The sequence below is a fragment of the Sus scrofa genome, chromosome 9 (assembly GCF_054392235.1).
Source record: "Sus scrofa isolate SSC_HxYL_T2T_F1_AM1 chromosome 9, Sscrofa_HxYL_maternal_Yorkshire_Landrace_v2.0, whole genome shotgun sequence".
Lineage (NCBI taxonomy): Eukaryota > Metazoa > Chordata > Mammalia > Artiodactyla > Suidae > Sus > Sus scrofa.
The window spans coordinates 89134647-89147820 of record NC_139391.1 but is presented as its reverse complement, the minus strand read 5'-3'; the positions used below and the strand labels follow the sequence as shown (position 1 = coordinate 89147820).

Genomic DNA, 13174 nt, shown 5'->3' with positions numbered 1-13174 from the left:
GTGTTCACTGTAATTTTTAAGTCCTTTCTCTATGCTATGAATTTATTTCAGCCATTTTTATTCCCGTTCTTGTCTCAGACTCATTGCTTTTTTAGTATTACTGCTTGTTTCATCATTTTGTTCCTCTGAGTCTCAAACTCATATTAATTTAATTTTGTAATTTTATCACCTCATATTTAATATCTCATTTCATTAAATATATAATGTCTTTAAATTCTTCTATGGTAACAGCCATAACATTGGGGGGGTATTTTTTTGGGGGGGTCTAGTTAATCTCAGAATTAAATACTTCATCACTTTCTCATTTTTTCACCTTTGGTCTACCGTCTTGTGTTGTGGATAGATGTCATTCTGCCTCATTTCTAACTCAGTTTTATTAATATTGTTTTTCTGATTATAATATGGTTAGATTTTCCTCAGTTCTTTTACTATATTGTGTAAGACTTGTCTCCACATCTAACATTTTATTTGAGAGGTAGCATAAATGTATGTTCTCTGTGGTCTTCTAAGAGCCTGAATATGTGCCAGTGTTTGTGTAGGGGAAGGTGAGGGTGGGTTAGGATCAAAAGTGTTAAATTAGAACTATGAATTCAGTGTGGAAACTGGTAGTTCATCAGTTCTGTGACAGGCCTTATACCACCTGGCTGGAATATATTCTGTCCTTTGTTGAGATATTTTTGAGCTTTGAATTTTTCCTCAGTGTGTTCAGATTCTTTTGCTTCTGGAAAACACCAAACCCAGATATCCCCATCAATTTATTTTGTTAGTTTTGAGTTAGGAAATTCCAGGATCTGCCATTTTTTATTCTGCCACTTTATGTTGGGTATTAAAAACTATTACAAATGTTTTTGATATGTCAATTTTAGAAATACTTCAAATCATTTTTGAGGAAAGCAATATATAAATAATAAATGACGCAAGTGTCAGCCCTACATAGCCGGTTCTCACATATAAAACCTTTATCAATTATTTAAAATGTGACTTCAGATTATTTCAACAGAGTATTTTGAATGAAATTTAAACAAAGCCTTTTTAGCAGATTTCTAGTGTAATTTTTTTTAATAATCAGTCACCATGCATGATATGAAATTTGCAAGTATATTAGTTGGAAAGATGAAAAAGAGTTACTTTTGAGAGTTCAGAATTGAGTCAAATAGACTCATGTTCAACCTTAAGTGTTTCTGACCAATTCAGTGACTTTGGGTATATCACTTTATCTCTTTGAGCTCTAGTTTCCCCATATGTATTATCCATGTATTTGGGTTATTGTGTCTTCAGTTGTAGTTGAAGTACCTGGTATAGTCTGTCGTAGAATATCCTAAATGAATGGTAGTTATTTATTCTAGTTAATAATTTAAGATTTCATTCAATTTTAGTAAAAATGTAAAGTGGCAACTATACTGTGGCTATGCCATAAATGTAAAAACATGGATTTATATAAATATTGTAGCTACATCTTGCCACAGTTAGATATGAAAAATAATTTTTGAAAATTCTGAAGACCTGAAGGCAAGACAAATGCGTAAACATTTTTCCATATGCTATTTTAGTATCAGAGATCTGAAATAGTTCAAGTAAATCTCACTTTACAGTTACATGATTCTTTAATTTTGAGTTACTTTTAAAGTTTGCCCTATTGATTCTCCTCTTTTTTTGTGTTTTTTTTCCCCCATTTGGAATAGTAATTTCAGTTAAAGATCACATAACAAATTTATATCCATATTAATTATTTAGAAAACTTAAACATTTACAAAATGTCTTTTGGAGTCTCTCCAGCTTTTCTTCTTTGGTAATCAGTTCTCTCCTATCTCCCTTGGCGAAAGAAATCTCCAGTTGCAACTTATAGGTGAAGAAGTGAAGTGCATAATTGATAAACGTAATTGAATTAACTGAGCTTATTAACTCTTGAATTGTCCAAAACCCTTCAACATCTACCACAGAAAATATAAAAACCCCACATGTTGGATAAAGCAGTCTTGTGCCTAAACAAAACAGTAATGGTTACTAATGTTATATTTTTCTTAGTGCATTTGTTAGTTTCCTACAAACTAATCAGAGAAAAGGCATTTTTTTCATATACTGGTTATGGGTGGTTTGTGTTCTTTCTTATATTTGCAACTTCTACCTTAAAAAATAAATATAAAATATTTTAAAATCAAAAGCAAAATTAATTTAAAACTTTCCATAGGAGAGGTACACTTAAAAAAATCAGAAAATTTGATTTACAGGAGCATTTAACTTTACAGAGAAAAAGCATTCTGTAAATGAACCATAATCATTTTCATTATTTTAATGTCTATAGGAATAATGTTTTCCTATTTTTTCTTTTATTGCTTTATTTTGTTTTTTTCTTCTTTTTTTAGGTCTTCACTTCCCACTTGTATACTTTAATAAATCCATTTGATATTCTTACAATATCTACCCAGTGATCTGCGAAATCAAAATTAAATGGACCACTGCTATGAAATTTTGGCAATTTTGTTTAACTTGAATTGCCTTTTTTTTAAGCATGGCTATGGACTTGTGTGCCTGTGACCTTTGATCTATTGTGGAAAACAGAAATATTTCTTTACCTCCATATTTACAATTTTCTGTGAATATTTTTCCTGAAGATAATTTATTTCTCCCTAATAATACAGTACTAAGGCTTTATCATTATAAGGTGTTATTCATTATCTTATTGAGTAACTTATTTTCAGGATTGTAATAAATCATCATTTACATACAGACATGTTTTATAGGCAGGTTTTAATCCATAAGTGCAGATTTCACAAGGTGTGCAGCTTAAATCCATAAGTTCAGAATTCACAAAGCAAGACAACATGTCCTTAAACTTATGAGAAATATTTCCTAGTGATAATTGTCCACAGTTGGGTATTATTCCATCATTGCTTATCACTTGTCTTTAAGCACTTGGTTCTACTAAAGATGGTGCTGTCTGTAGCAAGTTGACCTTTCACAGTGCAGTTGATCTTCTCAAAAAATGCACTCATTATGTAATAAGCATTATAAATAAAGAGACAGTGAATACTTATCTGGAGAGTCTTCAGACTTTTTTTATTACCTTTGTCTTTTCCCCCACTTTCAGAAACTGAATTTTTAAATTTTATTTACAGTGTTGTGTCAGTTTCTGCTATAGCATAGCAAGCCAGTCATAGATATATATATGTTCTCATACTATCTTCCATCTATCTCATACTATTTTCTATCTCATACTATCTATCTCATCTATCTCAACTATCATCTATCTCATACCATCTATCTCCTACTATCTTCCATCATGTTCTATCCCAAGAGATTGGATATAGTTCCCTGTGCAGTAGAGTAGGACCTCGTTGCTTATCCACTGTAAATGTAATAGTTTGTATCTACCAACCCCAAATTCCCCATCCAGCCCACTTCCTCCCTCTTCCCCCTTGGCAACCATAAGTTTGTTCTCTACATCTGCGAGTCTGAGAAACTGTAGTATTAAATGCATTTTGTGATGGAAAGATTAGAAGCAGCATTCTCATAGCAACTACCCACTGACCTCAGACTTTGACACTAAGAAGAAAACTCAGCTGAATGCTTATGGGACTAAATATGACCTTTCATATGGTATACGTTAAAAGAAATAAACCCAAAATACAACATCAGAAAATTAATGTTTAGTAATCCAATTTCTAGATCCCAGAGCCATTGCCTTTTGAAGGATCAACTCATAACTACTTTTCTTATTCTTTGTCTCCCTTACAGGACAATTATGATGTCGTACTTGGAAAAACCAGATCCCTCTCTAAAATGGCATATGGCATTTAAAAATATAAATCTCCATTTTCAGGGCTTGCATAAATCTAATGATTTTTTTCTCTTGAGCAAAGAGACTTTAATGCCTTCCTGGTGTGTTTTTCAGAGCACTGGATCAACATCACACATGGAATATATTTGTAAAGAGACAGACAGAATTATGTCATACCCAGAAGGGATAATAATCAGGTAACAAGCCTGCATTTGCTGCATTAATCATATTTTTGTGACTAAGAGAATTAAGAGTAGAGTTGGTTTTTATGCTTACGATGACCTTGTTCTCAGTCTCCACTTTTGGTGTGGCAAATCTGTTGATTTGTCTGCACATTGTGTCATTGGTAAAGTAAGGATAATAATGCATAATACCTCCTCATTGGATTAGGGTTTTGGAAAATAAAATTTCACATTTTGTGTGTTACTTGAAAATTTTACGCTATTCAGCTGCTAATGACTCTCTGGCAAAGAAAACTAAGGCATACTCTCTTATGATTTGCAGAGGATTTTAGGTGAATAATTACATTAATATTTTAAGTAAATTGCTCATCATATTTATATAATAGGATTTAGGGTTATTAGCATTATGTAAAAAGTAGGGGTATTAGGAATGAGGGAAATGATAAAGTGGACTCTTAAGGAGATCTGGTTTTAGGTAAGATAATGTTACATTGCACCTGGTAAAAGATAATCTAGTAACTATTTTTGGATATAATTTAGCATCTAATTGGAAATGATAGTGACTAGAAATGTCATGGTTTATTAATAAGCCTTTGGGATAAATTTGATCAGATAAGTGTATAAAACGGGGTGGTTACAGAATTCACTGTCAACAAATCTATCAGTTGAACTAGAGTTATAAGCACTGCATTAAGATATCAATTTGTGTTTGTTAACCTAAAATCATGTAATAGTGATGCTCATAATTGATAAAACTCAAGAGTTTGAAAAGCCATGGATGAAAATTCTTCATATTAAGAGATGGTCAATTTCCTAAATGATACTTCATTGCAAAGTGGTTGCATATGTCTGTCATTGTCAGCTTCCATAGAGAGAATATTACAGAGTGAGGTAGAACCTCTGTTTCTTTTGAAATTAAACAAGGTAGACTTTACAGTCATTTCTTATTTTTCCTGTTAACAGAACCCCAATTCTGCTCAGGCATTAGATAGCTGTATACTAAAGAGAAGGTCATATATTTCAAAATGTACACACCAGAGGCTAATTTTGTTCAGCTAAGCCTCTGATTATAATTGTTCTCTTTTTTCTTTTTTCTTTTTTTCTTTTTTCTTTTTAGAACCTCACCTATGGCATATGGAAATTCCCAGGCTAAGGGCTGAATTGGAGCTGCAGCTGCTGGCCTACACCACAGTACCAGATTCGAGCTGTGTCTGTGACCTACACCAAAGCTCACGACAGTGTTGGATCCTTAACCCACTGAGTGAGGCCAGAGATTGAACCCACATCTTTGTGGATTCTAGTGAGGTTCATAACCCACTGAGCCACTCGAGAACTCCCTATTAATTCAGCTTTCATGCTGATGGCTCAAACATGTGATTGACTTCTGGCCTAATAGAGATGAGGAAAAATCTTCAAGGAAAAGACGGCTATTCTCACCAATAGCAGAGAAAAGTAGATGCAAAATAAAAGTCTTCTCTAATGGATTCTTCTGTGACATCTAACATTTTGGCAGTCATTTTGGGAACATGAGTAGATCCAGCAGAAAATAATTAATCAGTGTACCTATAGGCAGAGAAAATTCATAAAGAGAGTTACTCATTATGATGTAATGTATTCACTAAATTATCCAGTCATTCTGCATTTGATCTTCCTTTCCAGTTGTGATACTAAATTTCTCTACTGCCAGTTTAGTTTAGTTTGGTTCTTCTCTAACTTGTATGATAGTTGATGCTTAGTATTCAGTATATTGAAACATTTTTTAATGTTAGGCATTGTATCTCTCTGAGTGGATTTGAAAGCATGGAGAGTTTATGTCAGCGGCATAGATATATAAATTAGGGTTGCATTCATCTACATTTGTGGAAAAAATTTTAGGTAACATTACTCAAATCTAGAACACAGAGGACCTTAGACAACGTTTCCCACATTTTCGTTCCACCTCACCATTTTACAATGATTATGGTGAACTTCAGAAATGTTAATTGGCTTCTCAAAGGTAGCTTAGCTTTCTATCTTTAGAACTTTAGAGCTATAAACACTTGTCTTTGTTCTTAGTTCAGTTTTCTTTACCTAACACTATGCTTTTTCTTGAAACTTTAGGAACCAAATAAAATATTTGACTTTAATTGCTTCAAAGGCTTGTAATGTCATTGAGTCTTCTTTATAATACTGGGAGGTAATTATGAATTTTCCGTATTAACCAACAGGCTGGTCTTAACTAATGGTTTTGGCTAGTCACTGTCCATGGTGCTATAGTAGTGGAAAGAAGAAAAGAACTTTCTGATTATGACTGAATTCTTACTTTTTGATATTAGACAGTAATATTCCTATAGTGTCATTTAAATTAAACTTATATGTTAATTATTGCCCATTTTAAAAGTAATGTAGTCACTATATTTGTCCTGAAGCTAAGATTCTTAAACTGGCCTTATTTCTTTATTGTACTGGGAAGCATTTAGATGCATGTCTTCTTGGTACATTAGATTCTACATGGTCTATAGAAGAACATCTTGAAATTATAACAGAATAATATAGCAGTTTCATAATTGAGTTGCTTAGAAGTCTTCAGCACTGGTTTAGAACTGGTGATATACTATATTTTTTCACATATATATTGGTACCTCATAATGCCGTAAATCACCATTTTAAGTATAAGGAAAGTTATATTTTCCTCGAAGAGCTGAAATGCCCTTACCAAGGCCAGTGAGACACTACATGATCAGGCCTCCCTAACCTCTTTCATGTCCTCCTAAGCCCCTCCTTTTTCACTTGTTCCAGGCTTCTTGCTCCTGGAATATACCAGTATGCTTCAGTATACAGTCTTAGCTCTAAATTATTCCCCATCCCTATACACCTCTTTTCTTCACTTATGCGTGGAATCACTCACCACATTCCAGTATTAGTTGAGATTGGCAAAAAAAGATGACAAAAATAACCCAGAGAAATAAAATTGGTTTAAAATGTTGACAACATGGTAATAAGTCATATGATAAAAGGCCCAATGTACGATATTCAGAAACCCCTGAATTGGTTTCATGTCAGTGATAATAGAAGTAACAGAAGTGTTTTGGTTTTTTTTTTTTTTTTTTACTAATAACACAGAACAACTCTCTTTGTAGTTAAAACTGTGTATTTTTTTCTTTTTTAAGAGCTTTATCTAGTGCTTTTCAAGACAGATCACATTGTTTTGCTTCAAAATATTTCCTATTTTTTCTTAAACTATTTCTAAGATAGAAAAATCTTTATCCAGTTATTTGTAGAATTCAATAAAGCATCACTACTTTCCATAAAATACAGGATTTTATGTCATCCTGATCTATGGAAATCTGTAGAATTTAAGCCAGCATTGCTGAGTACCGTACATATTACAGTTCTCACCCTGATCCCCAGCTCCAGCTCAGTTTCAGATAAGGCTCTATTTTTTGGTAGAAAACATGAGCAAGATAATTATTTAGAAGAGAATAGGCTGCAAGAATCTCTAATAATCCTGAAAGAAGAATTAAACAAATCATGAAGATTATGTCTGAGTGTGGTCCCAGTGGATCCAAGAAAAGATTCATGGTGAGTTCCCATCGTGGCACAGTGGTTAATGAATCCGACTAAGAACCATGAGGTTGCAGGTTCGATCCCTGCCCTTGCTCAGTGGGTTAACGATCCGGCATTGTCGTGAGCTATGGTGTAGGTCGCAGACGCGGCTCGGATCCCGCGTTGCTGTGGCTCTGGTGTGTAGGCTGATGGCTACAGCTCCAATTCGACCCCTAGCCTGGGAACATCCATATGCCATGGGAGTGGCCCAAGAAATAGCAAAAAGACAAAAAAAAAAAAAAAAAAGATTCATGGCAACATGGGAACTTTTGAGTATCTATATATCACATGAGAAAAATGGTAATAACCTAGCTAATTTAGAAACTTCAAATGCATTGAAACAACTAACATCATTAAAATGTGACAAGTTCATACTGTGATAATGTAATTTTTCTGTTAAAATGATTTATATTAGTCCATGACTACTACTCTGTTTACCCAAAAATATAAATATAGGTATTTGAAACATTGCAATTTACTCCTGAAATCAGTATTTTTAAAAATCAAAATTAAGAGAGCTATTGTGTAAAAATAGAATATGTACATGTATGTGTAACTGGATCACCATACTGTACAGTAGCAAAAAAAATTGTATTAGAGAAATAGCTATTGAAAAAAGAAAAATCAAAGAAGATAGGTATAAAGGGAATTTAAAAAATTAGAAAATATCTGGAGCAAATGAAAAAAAAAAAAGGGAGTGGTGGGGTTTTTTATAGGACAGAATTACTAAGGAGTGTATGTATAGGTGAAAACAAGTGTCCTTTCCCTATGTTCTATCCTTATTTGCTCTGAGAGAGTTTTTCATGTATCTGCTTGCTTTGATACATTACCTATTGATTAAGCAGTCATTTGCCAAATAATTGGTTTTTTGACCATGAATCTGATGGCTTGGGTATAATTGCCCTGCCAGGATTTGTTTATATACTTCATTCTGCATTTTCTTTTTTCTGCTGCCTTTTAACCTTCCTGCTTCAATTTGCAATGTGGTTGATGTCTAAAATGTCTAGCCCTGAGGAGACAATCCTGAAATGAAATAAAAGACAGCAGCATGATGCCATCAAGTAAAGCAGACTACTGATACTTGAGTTGCCTCCATCTAAATCTAATAAAAGCAGCTGCTTGTCCTAAAGAAAATTAAAAAAAAAAAAAAACCTAAAAAAACACCTGAATTAAACTGACCAAGAAAACAAAATGGCTTGATTATTTGGATAAGATACTGAACAGAAAATGTTGCACAGAACATGGTCTCTCAGTTAGCACTGATGGCAAAATGACCTTGTCTTTGATCTAAGAGTGTGTGTGCCTTAACCTGATGTTTGCTTTTCTTATCTACTAACACTGAATTGTATTCCAGGAAGCTCCCAGTATTACTACAGCAGTTTAGCTGAGCACAGAATAGTTGTGGGATAGGAACTGACATTTTAGTAACATCTTTAATACCACTCAGTCCTAGCTATAAAATGTATTTTCTTTCCTTTTAATCTCTTTTTCCTTTTCTTTCTTTTGCATTGTTGTGAGAAAAGCAGTCCTTAAATATAAGAGCTTTCAAATATTGATAAGTCACAGTTTTCTCCATATGCAATGTATTATTTCTGTTATAATGCAACTCTGTATATGTATCTTCTCTGCATATATTCAGATGTATCAATTGTTAAAATGCTATTGAAAAAAGGAATATTTAATTATAGCCAAATGGATTCATGATTTAATAGTTTCTAAAAATTTGGAAAACAATTGTGATCAATTAGCATGTCATAAAATGAAGAATATGCTTTGTTATATTAAAATTGTTGGAGTTCCCGTCATGGTGCAGTGGTTAACGAATCCGACTAGGAACCATGAGGTTGCGAGTTCGGTCCCTGCCCTTGCTCAGTGGGTTAACGATCTGGCGTTGCCGTGAGCTGTGGTGTAGGTTGCAGACGCTGTGGCGTAGGCCGGTGGCTACAGCTCCGATTGGACCCCTAGCCCAGGAACCTCCATATGCCGTGGGAGCGGCCCAAGAAATAGCGAAAAGACAAAAAAAAAAAAAAAAAGATTGTTTGCATTTTGAGAGGTGGGATAAGTAATTTTCTTATCTTTATTATTATTTTATACTATTTATTTCATTTACTCTATATGTATATATAGAGTATATGTATATCATAATTCATATGTATTTATATACAAGAGAACAGCAAAAATGTTATTCTTTAAAAAGTGATAGATCAATGAATAGATAATTCTTAACATTTTTGCATATTACTCCATTAATGTTTACTTAGCTTATTTTTAGATACATATTCTATTGGATTCAATGGATATTACCATGACATTTGTGATAGGCTGATAAGGGATTAAAATTTTTAACATATGTATCATGTGCTAATCATATTTGTTTGTTTGAATGACCAAAACCACTAAGTTAAGGACATAATTTCTCACTAAATACATTCATCCATCTACCTATATTTTCCACAATTTTCCTACATTCTTTTGGACTTTTCCAAGGGATTAAAATTGAAACTGTAAATTAGAATCAATCTAAATTAATGTGTTGTTTAAAATGGTTTATCAGCTTTCTTTCAGCCATCTAATGCTGCATTACAGAACACCTGAAAAGTCGATGGCTTAAAAGGATAAGCATTTATTAGCCCATGGGCCTGTAGTTTGGTGACTTAGGCTAAGCTTGGTTGGGCAGTTCCACTCATTTTGGCAGGATTTATTTTCAGGTCTGGAAACTGACCATTTGTAAATGACGTAGGCTGGCTGTGGGAAAACTGGGGCACCTGACTCAGCTGCACATGTCCTCAGTTGCCTAGGCTGAGCACAGTCTCGTGGTGATGGCAGAGAGGCAAGGGCACAGTCGAAATCTTGAAAGTACTTTTCAAGCCTTTGTTTTGAAAACACCTCCTAACATTCCATTGGCCAAACCAAGTCTCATGCCCAAATCCATAATAAGAGCAGGAGAGGAGTATTTCATTTTAGGTCAAAAAGCACAAACACTGGGTAGGGAGTAGAATAAAATCAATAATGAAAACACTCTACTACATATGGTATGAACACATCAGATTCTACTCTTAAGGGGCCATGATCATCTGTGGGACATATTAAGCTAAACATACATAGCATCTCTCCGTCACAAATTTTCACTAAAGGTGTATATGTGTTTAAAAATCCATACAGATAATTGAAATGTATAACCAGATTGGGAATCACTGGCCTAATAAAATCAATACCAAGAGATATGATATGGTGATTTGAGTGGCCTTAGCAGAGAATGCTTATATTTTTGAAATTATCAAACAGTTTACCAGGTTCAGGCGAGGCACAAAACTATTAGGAGAAGTAAGTCATGGATACAAAGGAAACTTTCAAACTTAGATCTAGTGGTTTATCCCTTGTGCTTACTTTTCAGAATATAAAAATCAAGAACAGTAATATATAAAACTTCAATAAAATGTTCTTCCTAGATTACTTGGTTTATGGTATCCCTTGGTTCTACTACCCTCTTCATCTTATCCAGTTTTTGCCTTTATCCAGACTTCCCGAAGAATCTTTATTTATTCTATGACTTGTTCTGATTCAGTGGATTATTCTAATAATAACTTAGTAATAAACTGACTAAAGCCTGTGCCACAAAATCATTTTTGTCTTTAATCTTTTAGTGTCATTCTGATTGATAGTGGGAGAACATTATTTTCCAATTCCATCATAAAATGTTATTTTAGTATTAGTATTTAGTATTTTGGTATGGTAGAAGCAAGGTGAAAATACAGAAATAAGAATCATATATATTAATATTAATTCATGTATAGGCACATATATATCAGGACTTTACCAAGTTTTAACACAGGCAAAATAATAGACTCTCTTTTTTCTTTTTTCCGTATTTTAACTTCATATTGTACTGCATACTCCATATTGTAACTATATATTCCATATGATAGCTTCATTAATGAAGCTTTCTCATTTTGGGAATTATGTCTAAGTCTTTAGTCAGTTTTGAGTTGATCTTTATGTATAGTGTAAGATCAGGGTCCAATTCCATTTTTATGCGTGAGGATATCTATTTTTCTGAACACCATTTGTTGAAGAAGCTATCCTCTCACCATTGTGTTTTCTTGGCACTCTTATTGAAGATCAGTTGACTGTATGATGTATGACTTTATTTCTGGACTCTCTGTATTCTTTTCCATGGCCTAATATCTTTCTTTATGTTAATATTTTACTATGTTAATTACTGTAGCTTTTGAAGTTAAGAAGTGTGATGCCTCAAGTTTTGTCCTTCCTTTTCAAGATTTATTGGGTTATTTAGCGTCTTTTGTGGTTCTGAATTCATTTCACGTTGCTTTTTCTACTTCTGAAAATATATGCAATTAGGATTTTGATAGGTATTTCATTGAATGTGTAGGTTCCTTTGGGTAGTATGAATATTTTAACAATATTATATCTTCCAGTCAAACTGAAAAGCTTCTACACAGTAGAAGAAATAATCAGTAGATTGAAAAGGCAAACTATGGAATGGGAAAAAATATTTATAGGCTATATATTATATAAGCATTATTTCTAAAATCTGTAAGGAACTCATAGAACTCAACAGCAAAACAACTATCTACCCCATTAAAAATGAGCAAAGGGCTTGAACAGTTATTTCTCCAAAGAAGATGTACAGATAGCCAATGGGTTTATGAAAAGATGCTTAACATCATTAATCATTAGGGAAATGCACATCTAAACTACAATGAAGTATAACCTCCATACCTGTAAGGATGGATTTTTTTTTTTTTTTTTGGAAAAAAAAAAAAAGATGTCGAGTATATGGAGAAATTGGAACCCTTTCATGTTCATGGTGGGAATGCAAAAATGATGACGCCATTATGGAAAACAGCATGGAGACTCCTCAAAAGATTAAAAATAGAATGACCTTATGATCCAGCAGTCACACTTCTGTGTATTTATCCAAAAGGTTTGAAACTAGAGTCTTAAAGAGATAGTAGCACTCCCAAGTTTATTGCAGCACTTTTCACAATAGCCAGGTGTGAAAACAATCTAAATATCTATCAGTGGATGAATGGATAAAGAAAATTTGGTATTTACATTACAGTGGTATGTTATTTAGCCTTAAAAAATGAAGGAAATCCTATGATATGTGAAAACAAATGGGCTTTAAGGACATTATGCTAAGGGAAATAAGCCATTCACAGAAGGACAAATCCTGTGTGATTCAATTTATATGACATATCTAAAGTAGTCAAACTCATAGAAATAGACAGTGAAATGGAAGTTGCCAGGGACAGAAGGGAAAGGAAAATATGGAGGTACTAACCAGTGTATAAAGTTTCAGTAATGCAAGCTGAATAAATTCTAAAGCTCTAGTGTACACTATTATGCCTAGAGTTAACAATGCTGAATTATACACTTAAAAATCTCTTAGAAGGGTAGATCTCATGTTAAATGTAACTGCAATAAAATGAAAATAATACTTCTGGATAAATCAGAATTAAATGCCGTATTTGAAGAAGCTATTTAAATGCATAATCCACCTATTCAAAAGTTGAGCTCTGGTTTTGGAAAACTGGGCCAGAGAAACACTGAAGTGCTTGAGGCATGTTTCCTGGCACCACCTTGCATCACCTTTTCTGAGTCTGAA

General features: G+C 33.4%; 1 protein-coding gene across 2 annotated transcripts in view; it reads left to right on the top strand.

The window, feature by feature from the left end:
• Positions 1 to 13174, top strand: part of AGMO (alkylglycerol monooxygenase) — a 668498-nt gene that overhangs the window by 415965 nt on the left and 239359 nt on the right. For both annotated transcript variants that reach the window (XR_014815905.1, XM_084977164.1), the window contains one exon: positions 3893 to 3975. Coding sequence is in view for 1 of the 2 variants with exons in the window: in XM_084977164.1 (XP_084833290.1) it covers positions 3893 to 3975 (83 nt within the window). In the remaining variant the exon portion in view is untranslated. The remainder of the gene's footprint in view (positions 1 to 3892; positions 3976 to 13174) is intronic.